This window comes from Typopeltis vanoorti, chromosome 23 (genome assembly GCF_054136105.1).
Source record: "Typopeltis vanoorti isolate ZY-2024b chromosome 23, IOZ_Tvanoo_1.0, whole genome shotgun sequence".
Classification (NCBI taxonomy): Eukaryota; Metazoa; Arthropoda; class Arachnida; order Uropygi; family Thelyphonidae; genus Typopeltis; species Typopeltis vanoorti.
Genome location: NC_143571.1, coordinates 30,075,635 through 30,100,183, shown reverse-complemented (window position 1 = coordinate 30,100,183; position 24,549 = coordinate 30,075,635). Strand labels below are relative to the sequence as shown.

The 24,549-nt window shown below is 35.5% G+C and overlaps 1 protein-coding gene across 5 annotated transcripts in view; it reads right to left on the bottom strand.

Moving 5' to 3' along the window:
* Positions 1–24,549, bottom strand: part of LOC150093725 (anoctamin-5-like) — a 276,581-nt gene that overhangs the window by 207,076 nt on the left and 44,956 nt on the right. For 2 of the 5 annotated variants that reach the window (XM_090413120.1, XM_090413121.1), the window contains exons 2-3: positions 24,376–24,520; positions 6,264–6,472 (exon numbers count right to left, since the gene is read on the bottom strand). In XM_090413120.1, the coding sequence (XP_090269246.1) occupies positions 6,264–6,472; positions 24,376–24,475 (309 nt within the window). In that variant the 5' untranslated portion in view covers positions 24,476–24,520. Of the gene's footprint in view, positions 1–6,263; positions 6,473–8,159; positions 8,260–24,375; positions 24,521–24,549 lie in introns of those variants that run through there. The other 3 variants (XM_090413123.1, XM_090413122.1, XM_090413124.1) reach the window with 2 other exon arrangements.

The following is a 24,549-nucleotide window of genomic DNA, read 5'->3' as shown; positions in this document are numbered from 1 at the left end:
TTTTACTTGTTCCACAGGTTCTCCATTCACAACACAGTTGACATTTTCAATGATTCTGCCTATTTTCATTGTCTTTGTCTTTTTATTGCTGACCTTCATACCATATCTATTACAACAGTTATTCAATTTAGTCAGAGAATCTTGCAGACTTGTAGCGGATTTATTTAGAAGTATAACATCATCCGCATAAAGCAAAGAGCTGACATTAACATCTCCAATGTACCAAAGATTTCCAAATAACCTTTTATGGGTGGGAGCAACATAAAAACATGCAATTCACAGGCTAAAAATGCTATGAGCGGTAAGGAAGTAGATGCCACTGAGTGTGTGTGTGTTTTGTTTTCCTCCCAATCTCCCAATAGTAACCCTACCAGGAGGTAATTTATTCCTATATGCTCCACTGCATTACAATGCTTATATTATATGTAGCTCACAAGTACTGATTAACATTTCTATTTATATTTTTGTATCAATTTTCATATTTACATTTATATTTTTATATATACATATATTAACACTATACAGTATAATTCACATAATATCAGTATTTATGTTAGATCAAGGACTGGAAGTTGATTTTAATCAGCAAATTTAATTAATTCTATGTAATACTTTTCGATAAGTCTCTGTTTTGACACTGGCCACTTGTCTCCAGAAGTGATGAGGTGTTGTATTAGGGGTATCCTGATGGAGTCCAACAGCTGACAGTCGTAAAGTATGTGGTCAACAGTCTGTTGAAGGTGTGAACTGCAGATGCATGATGGTGATTCCAGGATATGGAATCTGTGTAGACAGTGTCTTAGTTTTCCGTGTCCCGTTAGTAGCGTGGTTAAACCTGGAGAAATGGCATGTTTTTTCAGCCGGAGTCTGCTTCTGATGCTAGGGAAGAATTCTTTTGTTGTTAATCCGTTTTTTGATGTTTTTCATTCTTCTTCCCACATGTCTAGGCTTTTCTCTTTTGCAAGTGTTTTTATAGCAGATTTCAAGAATTTCTGGTAACTTGTTTCTAGCTGCTTCTTTAGCCAACTGATCCACTCTCTCATTTCCTGCTATTCCAGTATGCGCTTTCACCCAGCAGAACTTGATTTCCCATCCATCTAGAGTGAGATTTCGAACCAGATTTCTTGTCTGTTCTATTAATGCAATATGGTTGTTCTGGTTTTTATGCCATCTATAGTGCTTCTACTATCACTGTAAATTGTTGCTGTCTTTTGTTGAGAGGTGTTGAGTTCTAATTCCTGGAGATATGTAAGTGACTGAACTTTAGCAAGTTGTTCTGTTTGTTTGTTGGAACAGAGAGGATGCAGTCTAGAGCAGCGTTCTTGTATAATGGACTGTCTGTTGTATGCAGTGAAAGAACAACAGACGTTCCTTTCAGTTTTGCTTCCGTCAGTGTATATTTGGAATTCGTCACATTCAGAGCTTTCCTTCTCCATAATATTTGTTTTCTTTGCTGGGTGAGGCCACTTACTGTAGTGAAGTAGACATTCGTAGCAATTTGGATCGATGTTGTAACTTTCGATATATCTTCCGGAAGTGACTTCATATATAAGAGATAATTCTTTTATTTTCGGGCAGATCGGTGTTAGAGCTGCAATAACGCAAGCTGCCTCGAAAGATACTGTCCTGTATGCTTTAATTATGTGTATGGCTATAAGGCGTTGAACTCTGTTTAGTTTTTGTCAGTTTATCTTTGATTTTAGTGTATGTTTCCAGGCAGGTGCAGCATAAGATATCAGTGGTAGTATAGTACCAGTATATATCGTTTTCAACGCTCATTGGCCTAATCCCTCACTTAATCCTTGCCGACTTAGCTAGGAGGTTTACTATTTGTAAGCTTTTTTCGGCAACGTATGAAATGTGCTTATTGAAGGTGAATTTTTCGTCTATTGTTACTCCTAAGTATTTTAGCTCACTGGCTACCTCGAGAACGTCTCCGTTTAGGAAGACTGTTACATGTTGTTTTGATTTTTTTTTGTGAGATGTGGAGCACTTTAGACTTGGTGCTATTGAAGGTCTCTTTCTTCTCGCGTGCCCACTCTGCAATTTTAAAGAGTTCTTCGTTGCCCGTTACCTCTAACTGTAAGCCGTCGCGTCCTCGAATCATTATCATCGCATCATCGGCAAAGGCTATGACTTTTGTTTCAGTAGTGACAGGAAGTCTTAAAAGCGAGTCGTACTGGATGTTCCAGAAACCTGGCCCACAGCAGAAACCTTGTGGACAGTCTCGTTTGACTTTTTTTCATTACAGTTGTGATTTTTAGTGTCATAGTTGATCTTCTGTCTGAAAAATAATTTTTTGTAAGGTAGAGTAAGTTTTTAGGGCATTTTAAGTCTATTAATTGATTGATTATGGCTGGCCGCCACAGAGCATCGAAGGCTCCTTGTACATCGAGTGAGATCAGTAGTGCATCTTTTTTTTTTGCTATAGACCGTGTTCTGCGAACTCTTTCACCTCCATAATTGCATCTACTGTGCTGGACTGTGGTCTGAATGCGTATTGATTGTTGCTTAATAAGTTTCTTGAGTAGACGTAGTGCATTATTCGGTTTATTAGAAGTTTTTCTAGTACATTACCAGCAACATTTATGAGGCTCATTGGTTTGTATTTGTTAATTTCATCGGATGTTTCTTTTCCTGGTTTGATTAGAGATATAATTTTTGAGTGTTTCCATATTGAAGGAAATCGTCCTCTTTTTAGCTATTTATTGTAAACTGTTGTTATGAATTCGGGGAATTCGAGAAACACTGTTAAGAGTATGTCGCTGCTTATTCCATCTTCTCCAGGAGTTTTTCTTGGATCCATTGATCTTAATATTGACTCGATTTCATTAGTTGCAAATGAGTCAGGAAAGTCTATATATGTTTCCATTCTTTGTAAGTTTTGTGGATTTCTTCATCGTCATTGGAAATAAATTTCTCTATCATAATAGCTGCAGTTTCTGCTAAGTTTTTAGTGTAGGTGCAGTCTGTTTTCTTGATAGTTGATAGTATAGGTGTTGTCTTGTTCTTGCTTGCTGCTAATTTATATATGCAATTCCAAGGATTCGATATGGTTGAAACTGTACAAAATTTTTTCCATGATTCTGTTTTTGCATTTGTAATTTTGGACTGATAGCTGTATTTGGCTTTATAGTAGTTCTGTCTTCTGCTGTCTCTTAAATCTTGGTTATTGCATGTTCTTGGGTATAGTCGTCTAAGTGCGTTGGTACTGATTTTCTTCCATCGATGTTTATCTTATTGGTTGTTCTGGGTGTTTGATCGCTGGATTTTTTCAGACCTGATGAAAGTGCAGAAGCAAGGAAGGCTATATCAGTTTGTGGCTGATGCCCAGATGGCTAGGTTTTTGTCTAAGCTGAGCCGTTTTTCGCTGTTCGCATTAAAACAATGTTCCGAGATTAAGCTTGAAAATTCTCTTTTTAATGCTTTTATAACTTTCTCTAGGTTGGTTTTATTGGTGAAGTATTTGATGTTAATGCGATGGTTTTTGTTGTCAATTCCATTTAAATTTTTGTTACTGATAATGAAACTTATTATGCGATGGTCAGAACAGCTTTCTTCTTCTTCATATGTGTGTGTGTGTGAGAGAGAAAGTAGTTTGCTAAAAGTTGGTAAAAGTAGATTAAGTAAGGAATGAAGATGGCAAGTTCTGTGAAATCAATCTAGTAGAATACCCTTTCGTGAATCTGGACTCCCTAAAGGTGTGATGTTATAGTAATTTAATCTCATAACTACTGCTAATCAAGTTATGTCTTGATCATCTCTCCTTCCTCATAATCCTATTCACAAGGCTCTGCAAATGGTGTTTATTATTATTATTATTATTATTATTATTATCCTAAGACTCCATGGAGTCAAAGACTCATCTAGGAAGTCTTTTTCATACACAGTACATTGAGTGTGTTTAAGGCATACTATGCCTTAAACACACTCAAATTCTCTGCAGATACCATGCTCTCAGGCAAGGCATTCCAATCATTCACAATTCTGCATGCAAAAAACCTGCTCCTCACTCCCCTGCTCACACCCTCCTTATACCTCCTCACACCTTCCAGGAATGACCTCTATACTCTGACCACCCACCATTTTCTGTAAAACCTCTCCAACACTGATCCTATAACAACCACTTACTAACTTGTCTTTATCATATCACCCCTCTTCCTCGTATCCACTAAGTTAGTTGGGACAAGCTTAACTCTGTAAATTGCATCTTCTCAACCTTTCCTCATATTCGAGATTCCAGAGATCAGAAACTACTTTAGTCAGTTGCCTCTGGACCCTTTCCAACATCTCTTCGTCCTTTTGAAAACCGGGTGACCAAATCTGGGCACAGTAGTCCATGTGTGGCTTAATCAAAACCTTATCCAATGGAACAAGAATCTCTTTACTTCTACAGTCAGTGTCCTCTGCATCATTCCCAGAATTCTTTGTGTTGTCCTCACAATTTTGGCAATGTGTCCCCTAAATTTCAGATCCTTATCCACTATCACCCCAAGATCTCTTATTTTCTCTGCCTCCAATAACATATCCCCACCAAGCGTAATTTCTACATCCAACCTTTGTTTCCCAAATTTTAAAACCTTACATTTTGCAACATTGAACTTGCATCCCCCATTCCCGTGCCCATTCAATCTATTCAAGTCTTCTTGTATTTCCTTAATCTATCTTTATATCTTAGATCATAGAGACATGATACTTTATCAATCTTCTCTGGACCCTTTCGAAGATATTCTTATTCCCTTGAAAAACCAGATGACCAGATCTGTACACATTAGTCCATATGTAGCTTGATCAAGGTCTTTTACAATCAAACCATTACTTTTTTGCTTCTACATGCCAAGATCCTTCTCATAATCTGTTATGATGTCCTCACAATTTTATCCATGTGACTCTTTAAACTTAAGGTCCTTGCCTCCATCACCACTCCCAGGACTCACATTTCTCCCATTTACTCAAAATTTCCTCATTAATTGTATACTCTGCATTCCATTCTTGCCTATCAATTTTAAGAACCTTACACTTTGCATGAGTAAACCTATAGTTCCACTCACTTATCCACTCATCAGATCCTCCTCTAAGGCCAGGCCACAACATCAGCTCTATTTCTCATAGTTCTCTCCACCTTTGTGTCATCTGCATATCTCCAGTTAAGCTTGTCCCAATATCATTAACTTAGAAGTTAAATAATAATGATCTCCTATTGGAAACCATTAGTGACCTTCCTCTTTTCAGGATACTGCTTCCCATACAGAACGTGTAGATATTTATCTGACAGCCAATAACCTATCCAACTAACTCATTATCTAATTTGGTTACTGTTATACAACAATCTAGCCTTCACAAAATCTAAATATATCACTTTAGTATTTGGTTTACAGATCAAGTATTGATAAAATTTATTAACTCTACCAACTAGTTTCGCCACACTTTAACTGTTAGCATCTTCAGGGCACTGACATATAGGCTTAAAACAATCTCACAATTATGAGTAACTGTAAAACTGACAAGAATAATTACAAATATAATTACTATTTTATTTCTTGTCAGTAATTATTCTTGTCGGTTTTACAGTTACTCATAATTGTGAGATTGTTTTAAGCCTATATGTCAGTGCCCTGAAGATGCTAACAGTTAAAGTGTGGCGAAAACTAGTTGGTAGAGTTAATAAATTTTATCAATACTTGATCTGTAAACCAAATATTATTGTACTAATTCATATGATCAAGAAAATAAACCTTCATTATGACATTTATCACTTTGTTGAAGCAAATAAGTAGACTGAAAAAACATGACTTGACTTTCCTTTTAAAAATCCATGCTGACTCTTATAGAGAATATGTTTCATCATCAACCTCCTGATTCTGTATCCTTGTCCCTCATACCCACCTCTCCAACACCTCACCTCAACCCAATTCCAGACACACAAATAGGACAATAATTGTAGCCTCAGTCTTATTACTACCTTCATAAAGTGAAACGATTTTCCCTCTTTCCACATCTCTGGGATTTGCCTACTGCAAGCACTTGTCACCCTAGCATATATCTTGGCTTGCAATGTTTGCTAAAATGGATGTTTTTGTTTATTAAATAAACACAACATATGTTTCACTTATGTAAAACGCATCTCATGAACTAACTCTTGAATAAGAAATAATTATTAAAATTAAAGTCTTTCCAGATTATTTCCTTAAGACAAACACCATTAAATGATTTTCTTAAGTAATAAGAATAAATTATTCATACAAAAATTATAATGAACTTACAAAGGAAAACATTGAGGATGATGTTTCCATTCCTTCAGGTTTCTTAAGTGAGCACTTGTCCATATTACACAATTCGTGACTAGATGAATGAATATTGGAATTACTTTCACTGATTGGCATTAACCTCTGAGCAAATATTGCTTGCTGAGTTTCAAGGGTATCACCAGCTTCTAAGTTTTCTGCACTATGATAAACAGTAACTCCAGATGCTGAAAAATATATAAGATGTTTTCTTGAAAATGTGCAAATTATCCATTGATGAAAAATGTTGGGCTGTCAATATAAATCTAGGAACTAATTATTCAACTAATAAAAGCACAATAATGCATGCAAAGCATCATGCAATTTACATATTAATAAGAAGAATTAATCACACGGATTTCAGTACTAAGTAAAGTTCACTGTTGTAGTTCTTTGTGTGTGCAAATAACAAAGTGCAGAGACCATGTATTTGTTTAATCTTATAAAGAAAAATATATAAAAGAATTATGGTTCGCTTCAAAAACATATATCACTTTTTTTTTCTGAGAATGCATGCTGTTTTCTTGAATGAGTTTATATTCAAATTATATTTTCGATTGTCACATTTTAAGAAATTTAGTAAAATAAAGATAAAATTAATATGGATTATATAAAAAGCTTATTATTACTGATATAATATAAGTCACAGACGAAAAGATGCATATATTTGGCAAAAAAAAAAAAAAAACATGCATTACAAAGTACAAGCTAAAAACAGCAACTCAGAATTAATGAATATGCCAACAAATATGTGATCTTCAATCAAAAATAACAATGTAGCTTTTTTAAAAAAAATAACTTTTGTAGGAAATTCTTATTCTTAATTAAGTACTTTATCAAAGTTAAAGAACCAGTACAAGATTTTTATAAAGATGGCATTTAAAACTACATACCAAAAATGAGATTCTTGTATGTTGTGTTAACTTCATAACAATTTAGAATTTTTTTACTTTAATAGTGCAACATAAATTCAAGATTCTAACAATTTCAAATCAGAAAACATATGAAAAAAAATGTAGCAATCACAATGCTAAGGCTACCTCAGTGCAAGCAAGCATGAAAGTTTTCAACAAAAGCAAACTTCAGATAACAATTTTAGGAGTCACAAGGTCACCACTTCATGTGCATAAAACCATGTAATAAAAATTGCTGAGTGATGTGAGCATAGCTAAAAAGAAGGCCATTAAGAAATGGAAATACCTAACTGGTTTGTATACACTAAGTGAGTCAGTGGTATTAGTTGTGCTGCTATAGATGAAATATTGCATTTTTCAAAAATAAATTATTTAATTGCTTGGTACATCAAACAATGTGAAATTGTGAATTTTCACAAATTAGAAATTAAAACTCTGGATAGTTTTTTTAGGAAAATAATAATGATGATAGAATGTAATTATATTTACCAATTTTAACTGTTTTTTAAATAAGATTTTATTAATTAAAAAAATATCCTAAGCTTCTTCCAGAAATAAAATATCAGGACTGAAAAGGTTTTTTTTTTGGCTAAATATATCAAGATAAATTTAAATATTTTGATTTACTTCTGTATTTACCTACAAAAAGAGCTTAAATTTACAGTACACAAAACAATCCTTAGTTCCAATAAAATATACATGCAAATGTGGGTGCTGTTTGAAGCTCCTGATAAAGCTGTTCAATAAAATGGAAACATTATTCATAACAGCAAACACACACACACACACACACACACACACACACACACACACACACACACACACACACACACACACACACACTGTAATTAGGCTGTTTCATTACTCATAAAGTGGGATAATTCCTATAAAAGTTTTGCAAAATAAGAGACACTAACTTAGAGTACTAATTATAGTATTTTATCACTTATTTAATGCATACTCATATGTGGTCCTGCAGGTTTCATTCTTTCCAGCCTATTTCCTTAAGACAAACATCATTAAATGATTTTCTTAAGTAACTGTTATAATGACAACATAGGTAACTTGATGCCTGCTAAGTCACATGACTAACTTTACTTCTACTTGGTCCCAGGCATATCGCATTTCCTAATCACTTAGGAAAGGAAGAGGAAAAGAGAAAAAAAGATTGACAGTCTACCCTTGAGATATAATGTGCATGTATGTTTATAAATAAAGTAAAATGATTTTATATGCATCTGGTAATTTATTACTTTGTTCAGAATTGTACTTCTTAACTTTTGATAGAAAATTTCACCATCAATAATTAGATACTCACAGTACAAAACAAATAAACACACACACACACATATATATATATAATTAGAAAAGTTTTATAAAATAAACATATCAGAATATCAAATCATTTTGTTAAATTGTACTTATTCTCACTAATCACAAACAATGATGCTCTTACATTTTACTCTTTTTTTAAATAAGATTTTTTTTTTTTTTTGGAATGCTTATGTTTCTTACATACTGGACCAGATTTAGATTTGAACTAGATTTGGCCACATGGACACTATTTTTGGTGTACTTTTTTCTCATGTAATTTAGATGTAATTTTTATATGATATTTAAATATAATATCCCATATACAATTTATTATCTGAGCATTTAGTATAATAATTTAATAGATTTAATATTGTAATTCAAATTATTCAAAAAATTAATACTTTTTTTTTTAAATTATTACTTTTTTTTAAAATATACAGTATACTTTCATAATGTGGCATAGCAATGTTGATTGTTTCTAAAGATAAATACAGCTATACACTATTTACATTTCATGTTAATTTCTACCTGTTGACAACCGAGGAAACATGAATCAGTTATTAGTTACAATAATAACATCCTATTAGCCATATTTTCACAGCTAGGTCAAAAGTATCTGGTGCGTTCCAGGGTGGATGGTGGCAGGGGTGGCCTCTTGTGGGAGAAGGGGGATGACATCAGCTGAGCCCAGTAGTCTAGAGGGGAAAATGCTGGGAATAGAAACAATGGCATTTTTATGCTTTACACCAATGCCAGGAGTATCCGGAATAAAGAAGAGGAATTGGTGGCGCTGATAGCATCAGCCTGGCCAAAGATTATTGGAATCACTGAGACATGGTTGACAGAAGAGGATATAATAACAGGAATAGAAGTAGCAAGGTACAGCATTTTTTGGCAGGATAGGAAGGAAAAGCATGGTGGTGGAGTACTGCTTATGATAAGTGATGACTTATGTCCTCTAAGAATGGAGGCTTTGGAAGGCAGTGACACTAAGGATTTTGAAAGCATATGGTGTGAGGTAGAGGTGGGCAGAACAGAATATTTAGTGGGGTGTTGCTACAGACCAAGATGCACAGAGAGTGGGGACCAGGAGATGTTTAGACAGCTGAGCTTGGCAAGTGCAAGAAGAATGATTGTTATGGGAGATTTAAACTACAGCAGTATAAATTGAGGAGAGGAAGATGCATGTAGCAATAAGGGAATGGAATTTCTAGAATTCTTGAAGGACAAATGTCTTAGGCAACATGTAATAGAGGGAACAAGAGGTTCAAGAGTTTTGGATTTGGTCATAGCATCAGAAGAGTTGATAATAACTGAGATGACATCTCTCCCACCAGTTGGAGAGAGTGATCATGTGGTTTTGACTTGGAAGATGGATAGACATGCAGGAGTATCAAAGAGACGGGAACGATGTGGAATTATAAGGCAGGTGATTATAATAGTCTGAGATGTCAACTTGGGGAAGTTTCATGGAGGGACAGGATATCATTAGTGCTTGGGAAATTGTGAAGGAATACCTATTAGCAGCAATAGTAAGCTGTATTCCACGAGTGAAGAAGAGGACACAATTTGGAATAAAGTGGATGGCAAACAATATTAAACAGGAACTGCATCGGAAAAAGAGGCTATGGAAGAGATATAAGGAGACAGGTGAAGAGCAGATGCATGAAGAATATAAGACACAGGCCAGGAGAGTGACTAGTATGGTAAGAAAGGCGAAATTGGAATATGAGAAGAGATTGGCCCTAAGATCCAAAGAAAATCCTAGGGAATTTTTTAGCTATGTGGCCAATAGGAGGAGAAATGACTGTGGAAGATTGACATTGTGGGATAAAAACGGGAATAGAGTGACTGATGCAGAGGACATAGTGGAATTGTTCAATGAACACTTTATTGGAGTATTTCATCCTGGAGGTGTAAATTTTAATACTAGAGGGATAGGGCAGGTTCGAGGTTTAGAAGTGCAGGAGGAGAGTGTGTTCCAGATGCTGAGTACTATGGATGTCAGTAAAGCTGTGGGACTGGATGGTATTTCATCACAAGGTTTGAGAGAATGTGCTAAAGAACTGACAGCTCCGTTGACCTGGCTTTTCAATGAAAGTCTGGCTATGGGAAAGGTGCCCAGGAAATAATAGAAGGAAGGTAGGATAGTGCCATTGCATAAGGGTGGTAGCAGACTGGAAGTGTCTAATTATAGGCCAGTTTGTGTGTCATCAGTAGTTAAGATCTTGGAGAAATTAGTGAGGGACCATATACAGCATTGGGCAGATGAGGGTAATGCTATCTGTGAGAGTCAACATGGATTTGTGAAGGGGCACTCTTGTTTTAGTAATATGCTAGCCTTTTATAATAAAGTAACAAGAGCAGTAGATGAGGGAAAGGCATATACTGCCATTTTCTTGGATTTAGTGAAGGCATTTGTCAGGGTGCCACATGATAAGCTGATATTTAAGTTGCAGCACATGGGTCTGGATGTCAGGTTGGTCAACTGGATTCAGGATTGGCTGTCCGATAGGTATCAGAGAGTTGTGCATGGTGGGGCAGTTTCAAGGAAGCAGAGAGTTAGTTTGCTGGGACCTGTATTGTTTAATCTTTATATCAATGACATTGTCAGTGGATTGCAAGGAGATAATCAGTTGTTTGTGGATGATGTGAAGCTGGGAAGGGTTATTAGCAATAGTGAGGATGTGGTAGCCCTGCAAGAGGATTTGAATAAGCCAGACAGATGGGCAAATGAATGGGGGTGTCGGTTTAATGCAGCAAGTAAGGTCTTGAGGTTTGGGACACATCGATGGGACGCTGCATACTCTATTGGAGGAGCTATATTGGAGGAAGTAGGGGAGACAAGAAATCTGGGGTTGATGATTGATAGAAACCTGAAATTTAGGGGACATATTGCAAAGGTGGTGAAGGTAACACAGAGGATTTCTGCAATAATGAGAAGGACACTGACCAGCAGAGATAAAAGAACTATCATTCCGTTGTATAAGACTCTGATCAGACCACACTTAGACTATTGTTCACAGATTTGGTCCCCAAGATTTGAAGGGGATAAATTAACTGTGGAAAGGGTACAAAGGCAGATAACAAAGATGGTTTCAGGCCTGTACAATGTTAGTTATGAGGATCGGCTGAGGGAATGTGGACTGCAGAGTTTGGTGGATAGAAGAAGGCGAGGTGATATGATTGAGACTTTTAAGCTGTTGAGAGGTGGTTACAGGGTTGACACTGGGGAGTTCTTTTGCTTGGTCGAACAGCATGAAGGAGTGATGACAAGAGGCCATCCCTGGAAGTTACGAAAGGAAACTGTGAGCAAGAGGGTGAGGAGTGGTTTCTTTGCATGGAGGGTGGTTGAACCATTGAATGCATTGCCTAATAGAGTGGTGAGAGCAAGAACGGTCAATGAGTTTAAGGAGTGGTATGATAGACTTTGTGTTTCCTAAGAGGGACCTCCGACGATGAGTCTTGATAGACTCATCGTGTTTCCTAGGAAGGACCTCCCGCGATGAGTCTTTTGACTCCATGGAGTCCTGAATAATAATAATAATAATAACAAAGTTGCTTGGTTTTGAAAAGTAATCAGTCAACATGATGGAGGTGATTTTGATCTGATTGATAATGATGTGACCGTTCATTAACTTAGAATGTCAGACCAAAAAAAAAAAGTTACACTTCTATTAGCAATATGCTAAGAATATTCCACTATTCAATAAACATCTTTAGATCTTTATTATTATTATTATTATTATTATTATTATCACGGGCAACTCCAGGGAGTCATTAGACTCATCGAGGGAGGCCCCAAATCATTTTCATCACAACTATTCGACATTCATACAGTATCTATCATACCTCGCCTTAAACTCATTCACTGTCACAGCATCCACCACAGACTCAGGGAGCGCATTCCACTCATTCACTACTCTAAAAGTAAAGAACCCAGCTCTAACACCTTTACTAACCACACTTTTGCCCAGTTTCCATGGATGTCCCCTAGTCCTCCCACAACCAGCCCTGTTCTCAAAAATATCTTCTGAATTAATTTTATAGAAACCCTTCAGTAATTTGAATGTCTCAATCATATCTCCCCTCCTCCGCCTATCAACCAATTTTTGCAACCCACAAATCTTCAACCTGTTCTCATACGGTTCATTCCACAGACCTGCTATCATCTTGGTCACTCGCCTCTGGATCCTCTCCACCTCCTCCCCATCAAGAAGAAACCTAGGTGACCAAATCTGAGCACAGTAGTCGAGATGAGGTCTTATCAAGGCTCGATACAGAGGAACAATAACCTGCTTGTCTCTGCTTGTCAACGTATTCTTCAGCAACCAAGTGATTTGATGAGCTGATTTGGCCACTTTTGCAATGTGTCCCCTAAATTTCAATTCCTTATCCACCAACACTCCTAAATCTCGTGCCTCATCAATTTCCTGGAGCACGGTTCCATCAATGCAGTAAACTGCCTCCAATCTTTTCACCCCAAAATGCATAACCTTACATTTTGCCACATTAAATTGACATCTATTCTCCCTAGCCCAGACCTCCAATCTATCCAAATCATCCTGCAAAATTTTGACGTCATCTGCATTCACTATTGCCCTACCCAACTTCGCATCATCCGCAAACAAATGAACTGTTCCTCTCAGATCCTTTCCTATATCATTTATGAACAAATTAAACAGCAGTGGTCCAAGAACAGATCCTTGTGGTACACCACTAGTCACAGGCCGTCTTGTGGACTCTACTCCTGACTAAACCACTCTCTGATATCTCTCCGTCAACCACCCTCCTATCCATCTCACCAACCCTATGTCCATTCCCATATGCTGCAATTTACTGATTAGAATTCCATGTGGTATCCTGTCAAAGGCCTTAGCAAGGTCCAGCAGAATCACTGTAAACCCATTACCCTTATCCAGTTCAGCCGTCACTGTGTTATAATACGTGAGCAAGTTACTGAGGCATGACCTACCCTTCACAAAACCATGCTGTCCCCGATACAGTATCCCATTTTCTTCTATCCAATCTTGTATTTTCCTCTTGACTATTTTCTCTAAGACCTTGATAATGATTCCTGTTATGCTGATTGGCCGGTAATTTTCAACAGCAGCCTTGGAACCACCTTTGTGCAGTGGAACTATTTTTCCCTCTTTCCACCCCCTTGGGACTGACCCAGTCCTGAGGCTCAAATTAAACAAAATGGTCAAGGGCACTGACAATTCTTTGGCCGCTTCACGTACGACACGAGCTGGTATACCATCCAATCTCACAGATGTATTGACATTGAGGTTCTGTAATAGACTAGTTACCTCTACCTCATTCATCACAATTCCAGTATAAGCTGTTGGTTCTTCCATTTCCGCAAAGTCACCACCTGGATGATATACTCTTGCAAAGTGCTCGCTCAGTAATTCCACAACATCGACTGATTCAGTTACCTCCCTACCCTCAGCATTTTTTAAGATCATTCTACCATGAGCATTTTTCCTTTTACTTGCAACATATTGAAAAAACTGTTTGGGATTCTCTTTAGCCTGCATGGCCAATTTCCTTTCGTAATCTGCTTTTGCTTTTCTTACCACCCTTGTTACCATCCTGGCCTGAGCTTTATACTGTTCATGCACCTGATGGTCACCCTTCTCCTTAAATTCCCTCCATAATTGTTTCTTTTTTTGCAGCTCAAGCTTAATAGTGTTATTCATCCATTTAACCCCTACCTGATTTATTATTCGGACTCTTGGTATACAGTCAACCATTGCCTCCTGCAAACAGTTCTTAACCACCTCCCATGCACTATCAACATCCAGCCCTTGCAGTTTTACATGCCATGGCATTGAGCCAAGCACACACCTAAGCTTGTCATACTTACCAGCCCGGTAATTCCACATGTACCCTGTCTTAATTGTAAATTCGACTCCTTTAGCCACCTCCCAAGTCATGACCTTATGGTCACTCTCACCAATTGGTGGCAACATGGTCATGTTCGTTACAGCTACATTCTCAGTTGCAATTACTAGGTCCAGCACTCTCTGCCCCCTGGTATTTTCCAATACATGTTGCCGTAGATAGTTGTCCCTTAATAACTGCATAAAATCCAATTCCTTCCTCCCATGTGCCCTCTCCTCTTTCCAGTCAATGTTACCATAATTGAAATCACCCATAATAATTACCCTCCTTCCACTCATTTCTTCTATTTGCTTATGCATACTATTCCCACCATCCACTCCATCACCCGGTCTATAGCAGCACCCAATTGTATATTTTGTTCTGCTAGATTGTATCTCACACCAAACAGCCTCAAATGTGCTTTTTTCCCCATCCTGCAGTTCAACTTCCATACTCCTTTATATGTTAGCTGAGTTCATATAACGATAGTTAGAATGGGGTTGAAATTATGGTGGAAACATCTAAGACTTTGAAGTCTGTGCATTATGTTTAAAAATTGTCTAGCAACTCCATAACAAAGATGTAAGACCAACAGGACATGTACCATTAAATTAGAAAAAACTTGGGTTCAACTCTCATCATAACAAGAGGAATTGTTGCATGAGCTTTTCAACTGAAAGTGAGTAAGTCTCATACAGAAGTAGTAGTTTGTTTTGGAAACACTGAGTTTTTCCTTTGCCAAAACAAGCAAACTTGCCAGAGGAATAAATGCAATTAGCAGAGAAAAATAAATAATTAAAAAAAATAAAAAATACACTATAGTGTGCAGCAGACAACATAGTGCAAATGCAGATTGTCCAGCATATATAGTGAATCATGTAGTGTAGTGTAGTGTAGGGTGGCATTCCCCCACAGTGAGCCCTCAGACTCCATAGAAGCATCATAGATTAATGTTGCAAGTTCTTCTGGTTGGTTTGTCTGTTGTGCAGGATGAAAAAATCCAAGTTTCTTGGAGATAAAAACTCTGCCATCTCCAAATGAGAATGATTAACTCACCTTCAGCTCTTATAAAGGTTATTATATGAAAACACTTATAAAGGTTCTTTGCTATAGTGGAAACTTAGTTATAGTATAACTACGTTTCCACTTAGTTATACTATAAATTAAAGATGCCAAGAAATTATATTCTTGGTTTAATCCTTTAGCTAAGTGTAAGCAAACAAAGTTTGTACGCATTTCAAGACTGGGCAACTCATATATAGAAGCTAATAACTTCTATATACGAGTTGCTGAGTCATGAAATTACTTCCGCTTACACTTGGATAAAGCATTAAAATCTAGATTGAAATGTCAGACATTCCAATGCTGGAATCCTAAGTACTCATTCCCTGTGTTCTCAGGGAATGTTTTAGAGAGAGAGAGAGAGAGAGAGAGAGAGAGAGAGAGAGAGAGAGAGAGAGAGAAGAAAGGGGGGGGGGAGTTTTTTTTTTTTTTTTTTTTAATATGAGTGACTAAAACAGGGTCCTTGCCTCTGTTGAGCCCTTAGGCTTCCTGGAGGTACATACATAATAATAATGTGACTTAATGGAATAAATATACACCAAGAATTAAATGCTACAGTAAACAGGAAGAATAAGAAGCCATTCCTGGAAGTTTTGTAAAGATGTAATAATGAGGGGGGGGGGGCTGAGGAGTACATTTTTTTTCACAGAGAGTGGTGGGCAGGTAGACTGTATTGCCAGAATACACTATGAATGCTGGGAGAACAAATAAGTTTAAGGTTCAATATCATAGATAGATTGTTAGTTAAGTGGACCTCCCACAATGATTCTGCCAGCTCCGTGGAGATTGCTGTAATAATAACAATGAGAAATTAAGCTTATACAAAAAGAAAGAAAGGAAAAATTAAAATAAAAAAGAGCAGCATGCACTTACAATTGAAAAATTCTCCAAATTATCTGTGGTGTTGTAACCTTGAGGTGAACAGTTATCACCTCAACAGAAGAGTATTTACAAAGTCAGTATTCATTAAAGAATTAAATTTTCTTCTTCTTTCATGACTCTACGCCAAGTGGCCTGTTTCAGTCTTTGTGCAGTGTTTCATGGTTTGCCTCTGTTTCTTCAACCTTTTGGTTTAGAGTTCATCATCTTCCTGGGTATTCTATCAAATGTCATTTGTTCCAGATGCTCCTTTCCATTTGAGTCTGAATTTTTATTTTTTTTCCACTATTGTTGTTTGGTTCTTTCAGTAAGGCTTCATTTCTCTTTGTATCTAATTTGTATACCCTGTCCTCATATATTTCATTTCTGCTGCAGTGATTCTTTCCTTATCATCTTCATTACCATATAATAATGTTGATTTTGATAAAATATCACTTATAGTCTGACTTTTTTTGGTACCTAATGCTGGCCTTAATGTTTTGTTTATTATTCCATTTAATCATCGGAGAATTTGTTAATTTTGTTAGAAATGTCTAAATCTTCATTTGCAACTTAATTTACCCAAATAATTAAAACTGTTGACGTGTTCAGTTATTTCATTGTCTATTGTAGTTTGGATGAGAATATTTCCTTTAAATGACATTGTTTTATTATTAAATTCAATTTACATACAGATTTTTTTTAGATTGTTCTCAGTTGCTCCAAATATACTTGATCATCTGCAAAGAGTAAGCTAAGATAAAATTATTTTCCATTTGGATTCCTTCTTTGTTAGCTAACCTCCATTCTTTGATTATTTCATTCATATACATTCCAAATAATACTGAAGGGAAGGACATCCTTGTCTAAGTCCTCCTGTTACTTAAAATGTTTGGTTCTGTTCTCACCTTTTTTTTAATGCTTATTACTGTTTTTTTTTTCTCCTCCATATAGGCTGCAATGTGGTTTTAATAAATTTATAGGTAAGTGTATTTTTTTTGTATATCAAGAATTTATATCTGCCTATCTTGTCAAAACCTTTTTATATAATCTATGAATGCTAGAATGTGTTTCTAAGCTGAATTCTCTTCTTTTTACAATTAGTAGCATGAGGGTGAATATAGGATCTATGAAACATCCTCCTTTTCTAAAGCTATTCTGTTCTTCATTTATAACTTTTTCTAGAATAGGGTTGATTCTGTTCTTTGGTATTTTTGCATATCTTATAACCTGTGTTTAATATACTTACTCTTTAGTTGTCACAGTTCTTCTTACTTCATTTTTAAAGATGAGAATCACAGTTGCATGGTTCCAATTATTGAGTACTCTTCTAGTATTATATATTTTGTTCATTAAAGAAATATTTGGTTAAATTTATCTCCTACATATTTTAGAAGTTCTACTGGGATATTATCTTCTCCTTGTGATTTTTAATTTTTCATTTCTTTTAATGCTTCATTTAATTCTGATGTAATGTTATTGTTATGTAACTGATAAAATTATTATCAGTTACATTTTCTAAAATGTCTTAAATAATAATTACATGGGCTTTTTCAGTTGAAGGTGAGTTATCCAATCTCATGCGGTGATAGCATGGTTTTTTCTCCTGAAAACTCGGGTTTTTCACCCCGTGTACTGACAAATTGGCCTTCAGAACACATGCAATTTACAGACAAAAAATACTGTTGTTGGTAGTGGTGATGAGAGAATGAGAAAATGGTTTTAGTGTGTCATATTTGCATTTTTTTCCCCTGTTAATAAACAACGATCTGTGATATTGAAACAGTTAGAAATAACATATATAATGTCCAAGAACAATTTAAAATATGGAAGCAACATTTCCAAAAGATACTAAGTGCCCAAAGAGGTCTTAAAACACCTCTGCAAACAGTCTTCCTCTTTGTTGTTTTTTTGTTTTTCACAATTCACTGTATATTTTTCAGAACTGATTTAACAAATTGATGTGTTTTTATACAGAGAGTTACAGGACATATGACTAAAATATGGCTTAGTTCCATCTTTGTTATAATTACATGGAGTCCAAAGACTCATTGTGGGGATTCTCATGCTAACCATTATTCACATAAAGTTTATCATACCTCTCCTTGAACTCATTCACTGACAAAAGACTAACAACCACTTCTGAAAACCTAATCCACTTCATTGCACAAAGCAATAAATCTAGTCTTGATACTTTTTGTTAACCACATATAAAACTTCTAGGGGTGGCAATCCTGATTCTCTCCCATCCTGCCACATACTAAAATATTTCTTCTGCATCTACTCTATAAAATTGTAGATTGTTCTCTTTACCAACTTATTTGTTTCTATCATGCAGCCTCTTTTCTGCCCATCAACCTTCTCTTTAATTTTGCTTATCAGTAACATAAAAATCCTCAATTTGTGCCTCAATCCTAGGAAATCTAGGTAACTAAAATCTGTGCACAGTAATAATCCAGATATCATATCAAAGCTTTATCTAGAGGGATAATGACCTCCTTATCTTTACTTGTCATTGTGTTCAACATCTAAGAAATCCTTTGGGACCTGCTTGCAACATGTCCTCTGAACTTCAGCTCTCTATCCATCATTACCAGCAAATCCCTAGCCTTGTCAATTTCATATAGTTCTGTTCCATCTATGTAAATACATGGCATGTATTCACCCTAAAATAACCAACCTTACACTTTGACACAGTGAATTGCAACCAATATCCTTATCCACATAGTTTATTTAAATTATCCTTCAGGACCTCTCCAGTTTAGCATCATCAGCAAACAATTGGATATTTCTTCCCTCCAAAAATCATTCCTGGTATCATTAATGTACAAATTAAATAACAACAGTCCATGTACCACTCCCTCTGGCATACAGAACTGGCCTGCCTTCCTTTTATCTGACTCCATTATAAACTGCTCTTTGATGTCTGTCTACAAGTGCTATTATCCATTTCACCAGCTTCATATCCATCTCTTTAATTCAATATACTGTACATAATACCATTCTGTGCAGTATCCTATCAAATGCCTTCGCAAAATGCCATTTACTTCATCTAACTATCACTTAATTATAGAAAGTGAGCAGGTTATTAAAGTTTTGTGATGTCCCCCCCCCACACACAGTATGATATTCATATCTACCTATTAAGTGTGACATTTTTTCACTTTTTGCTGTCAAAGTTAATTCAATCACTGAACAGTTTCCTCCTACTATAGACAATGCTCTACATGTTGATGACTTCACAATTTACCCTCATGTCACTTGTAACATAAAGGTAAATGAAAAACAACTTCAGCAAACAATTGATCATGTTTCTCTATGGGCTCATAATAATGGGTTCAGGTTTTCAACCAGATTCTAAATTAAGAATGGAATGATCTGCTATTCCAGTAGCAACAGAAGCCAAGTTCTTGGGACTCTTCTTTGACAGAAAACTTACATTCCTTGCATCATTAACCAAGTGAAAAGCGCAAAAGAGCATTGCATCTCCTTTGCACTCTATTCTCTATCGAATGGGGTGCAGATCAATCTTCATTGCTTCATCTTTATCGTACACTTATATGATCAAAGCTGGATTATGGGTCTCAAGTCTATGGTTCTGTGCCTTTTGCACATCGCCCACTCAAAGTCTTTATGTTGAAGCCAATGAACCTGCTATAATACTTAGATGGAAATAGTTGTCTCTTGATTATGTTCTAGAGATAAAATCTCTTCTGGATCATCCTACATGGACTAGTCTCTTTTCTCAATGGTGGGAAGCTCAATATGACACATTCCAGAGTGTCATATGTCCTTTTGGCATGAGTGTTAGAAACTATGCACGCTGTTGGCATGAATGTTGACAAAATAGTATCCCTCCATGGCAGATTTGCTCTTCATCCTGCAACCTCTGACTTTGTCAACTATAGAAATCTCATATTCCATCATCTGTCTACCTGCAATTGTTTGATGCACCCAGATCAGCCCACTCTGATCTCTTGTCCATCTATATTGATGGTACAAGATCAGAGCTCTCTGTTGGCTGTGCTGCTGTGTTTTCTGACATTACTGTCTCCAACCAGATCCAACCTGATTGTAAAAATTATACAGCAGAGTTGCATGTCATTCAGCTTGCACTCGTGCATATAACAGAAAACCGCTATCAAAAGTGTGTAATTTATACACTCATTTAGCTCTTTACAGGCTGTTATGTTCTCTCCATGTATAATCCATATCCAGTGCTGAGCGAGGTGTTACACCTGCTGTACAAAATGAAAACCCTTAATTTTGATGTTCAGTTGTGAATTCCCAGCAACATATAATTAAGAGACCTGAGACTGCAGATGCAGCTGCTAGATCAGCTCATACTTTTTTTGACACACTGTTTAACAATACCATATACAGACTACAAACACTTTATAAGATCAAAGCTAATTTCCCAATGATAGTCATCATGGCAGGAAGAATTGACAAACAAATTACACGACATTAAGCCTGAAATTAAGCACTGGAATTCTAGTCAGTGTAAAAAGAGAAGAGAGGAAGTTGTTCTTGCTAGACTCTGCATAGATCAGTCATCTTACACATTCTTATTTACTCAGGGTTGATGACCCACCTGTATGTGAAAAATGCAACATGTCTTACTATTTGTCATATTCTGGTGGAGTGCCAGTCCTTTTTATATGAGAGAGAGAGAGAGAGAGAGAGAGTAATGAAATTTTTATCTATCTAGCCAAGCCATATACACTCAGGCAGATGTTATCAGACTCAGAAAAATTGCATGATGTTTTTAGCCTTTTACAAAGAATTAATTTGTACAAACACATTTGACTATAATTTTATTTATATGGAAATACTGCACTGCTTAACTTAAGTTTTTATATAAATATTATTTATTTATTATCTTCGACTATTTATGTATTGCTGTAACCTTTGCTATAGTGAAGTATGACCTTAGCCATTCTTGTGCCAATAAACCATAAACCAACAACAATTACCTATTCCTGAAATCTGGACTAAACCAATTTTTCCAATACCTTAACCACAATTCCTGGGATAATACTAATATGTTTAAAATTTTCTACTTCCATTTATGACTTCCTTTTATATAACAAAGCTATAGTGCTCTCTTTCCACCCCTTTGGGACTCTAACAGTGCTGAGACAAACAACTTGGTCATGGAATATGCCAGTTCACTCATGAAAAAGTACAAGAGAGTTTTTGTAACACATAGTCTAACATCTTATTCATTTTGTACACTACACTGAGATTTTGTAATTTCTTTGTACTTCCAGTTCACCTACCTCTTTTATCAGTCACTGCATTATACACCCCTTTGCAAAATGATCGCTTGGTAATTCAACTATTTCTTCTACTTCTCTTTCATTAAAGTGATCCTTCCATAATCATTTTTCCTTTTACTCACTGCATAGGAAAAAAAAAAAATCTTTGAGATTGCTTTTTTATACTCAGCTAAACATTACGGCAAGTCAGGACTTGCAGACCATGCTTTGGACACTCCTTCGCACAGGATTAGATGGAAGAAAACCTATGTGTTATATAGAAGTCATTACAGTCAGAAAGACTATTTTTAGAGTCAGCAATGGCTATGAAGCATTCGCCTAGCCTTAACAAGTATAGCTGCATTAATCTGCCAAAAGTTTGGGAGACAGTCATCTTACAATCAATTCCCACAGAGCTGTAGTATTAAGAAGTTTTTATACGACATTAGAGGGTGCCAAATTAGGACTTTAGATCTTTTGTCTGTTACAATTTAAATTGTTTCACTTACTCGTTGTCGCATGTAAACTGTTACATGTTTGCTCTGAGGAAGCAGGTTTGAAATCGAGTGAAATATAATTCAATTAATAAACATCCTTTTTTATTTTAGTTTTGTTTGGTGTTGTAATACCATTGAAATAAGTTATGAACAGCTAATTTCATCTCATAATCTAATTTTGCCTTCCTTACTACTATGCTGATCAACCTTCTTGCTTCTGCTTTACTGCGCATCAGCTTGCTGATAGCATTTCTCTTTATATTCTCTCTACACATTTTATTTTATTTTATTATTATTTTATTTTATTTTTTGCCACTTCCACTTAATGATGCCAGTCATCTGTTTAATTGCCACACCTGACTCTGGATGTGGAGTCTGAGATGGTTTTTGCTCAAACAGGCCTCAATAAGAAAGCTGTTCTGATTCATCATATTTTCAATTTTTATTTTTATTTATAAGCAATTAATAAATATCTTTAACTTGAGGGTTTGATGTTAGTATATGCACCTCTAATTTTGGGATTCACTATCAGTTTTGCTTCGATTTTAAAAAGATTGTTCATCACTAGTTATTGAAATGATTTTAGTTCTATTACCTTAAAAAATAATGTTCAAAGGAAGCATAACATTGCTGATTTATTAACAAAGAACTTTTTTTATCATGGATATAAAAACATAAGTTACATAATAACAATTGTAATACAAATGTTTTAACATACTGACTTTTAACAATTTCCTATAGCTCTTTCAGTGGGGCAGATTTAAATCTATGTGAAGTTAAATAGGAGTCTGGTTAATATAACATTTTCCTCTAAGTTTATATAACTAACTAATCAAAAATGTAAAAAATAAATAAACTAAAAATAACCCCTTACATTCAGTATTCCTTAGTATACCTTTAATATTTTATGCAAAATTAACAGCATACCATGACCTCAAAATATTAAAGAAAGAAGAAAAAGCTACAAAAAGTCACATACTGAAAATAATTTTGGGTAAGACAGAAGTATGATTTCTTGAGGAATTCCCACTACTTTGCTATATGAAAATGCACAGTAAAATATAAAAATGACTGCATGAATAGCATAATCCTCTGACCACAGTAACTTGACAATATCTGCTTTGAGTTTCAGCAATACATAGAAAGGCCACTCAAAATGAAAAACTTTCATCCACCTAGGAACTTTCTAGTGCCCTATTAATGTGATGAATGTTCAACAAGCAGATAGGGATAAAATCCCTTAATGCTGAACTCCCTCTGGCACACACACACACACACACAAAAAAAAAAAAAAAAAAAAAAAAATGAAAGTAGATTATTCTATCATGAGATAGCAGCAAAATACAGAATTAAGGGAAGCTGAATTCTGAGAGCATAACTATTGTGAACGAGAGAGAGAGAGAATACTTTTTTTTAGTCTTTCCTTAATAATCATGTATCTTGTTTTAACATCATCTAATAGCAGCCATAATCAGAAATAAATTTCTGAAATCCAAGTTAGTCATCATGTATTTGCATTTCTTATGTTATGCTTTGGCTTTCCATTTAACAAAATAAATGAAAGTTTTCAGGAGTATGCTTTCATTTGTATAAAATGTTTAGGTTTCTAGCAATATACCACTTTGGCAACCATTTCTTATTAATAGCAGAATATACTGTTTGACATCTAACAGCAGCCACAATAAAATCTGGATATCTGTTGGCATTGTGTGCACCTGTCAAGAGAAATCAGTAATGCAAGAACCTGTGTTCAGTGGGTATTAATGATTATTATTAATGTAATTTTTTTTTTAATTTTTCATTTTCACTTTAATAAAAGTAGGAATTTTATAAGGAACTTTGTTTCTGTCTTATTCAATATAATTTTTTAAAATGTTCCCAGTGCTGTATTGTGGGCAGGGTGAGCAGTGCCTTCACTCCAGGTGCCATGTCATAAGGAATGCCATTTAGTCATGGAGCAATTTTTTTAAAATTTTTTTTAAGGGATGCCAATTCTGATCTACACCTTGGGCACTGATTTACCACACTAAAACACTGGCTGTTCCAAATGTGTTTGTTTTTATTCCCAGCATAAAACATTTTAAAAATGAATTAAACATGCATTCTATATTCTATACAGAATAAACCATGCCATTAAAAACAGTCTGCAGGGTAAAAAAAAAAAAAAAGAAAGAAAAGAAAAGAAAAAAAAAGTAAAGTAGCTTAACGTGCTATACATAATATGCCTCAGCATGCTCACCACACACTGTTATGTGCAAATAAATTTACACACCCATGAACTTAAAAGCAAACTTACTACGAGAAACCCGTCTACTAAATGGAGGTAGTGTATCATAGAAGCTTTCATTATCTGTATCTTCATCCAAGTATTCACAGTCTTCTTTCATATCCATCATGAACAAGAATACTGTTTAAATCAGCTTTTGATTATGACTTAATATCTAAAAAGAGAACGTAAGGTTTTCTAATA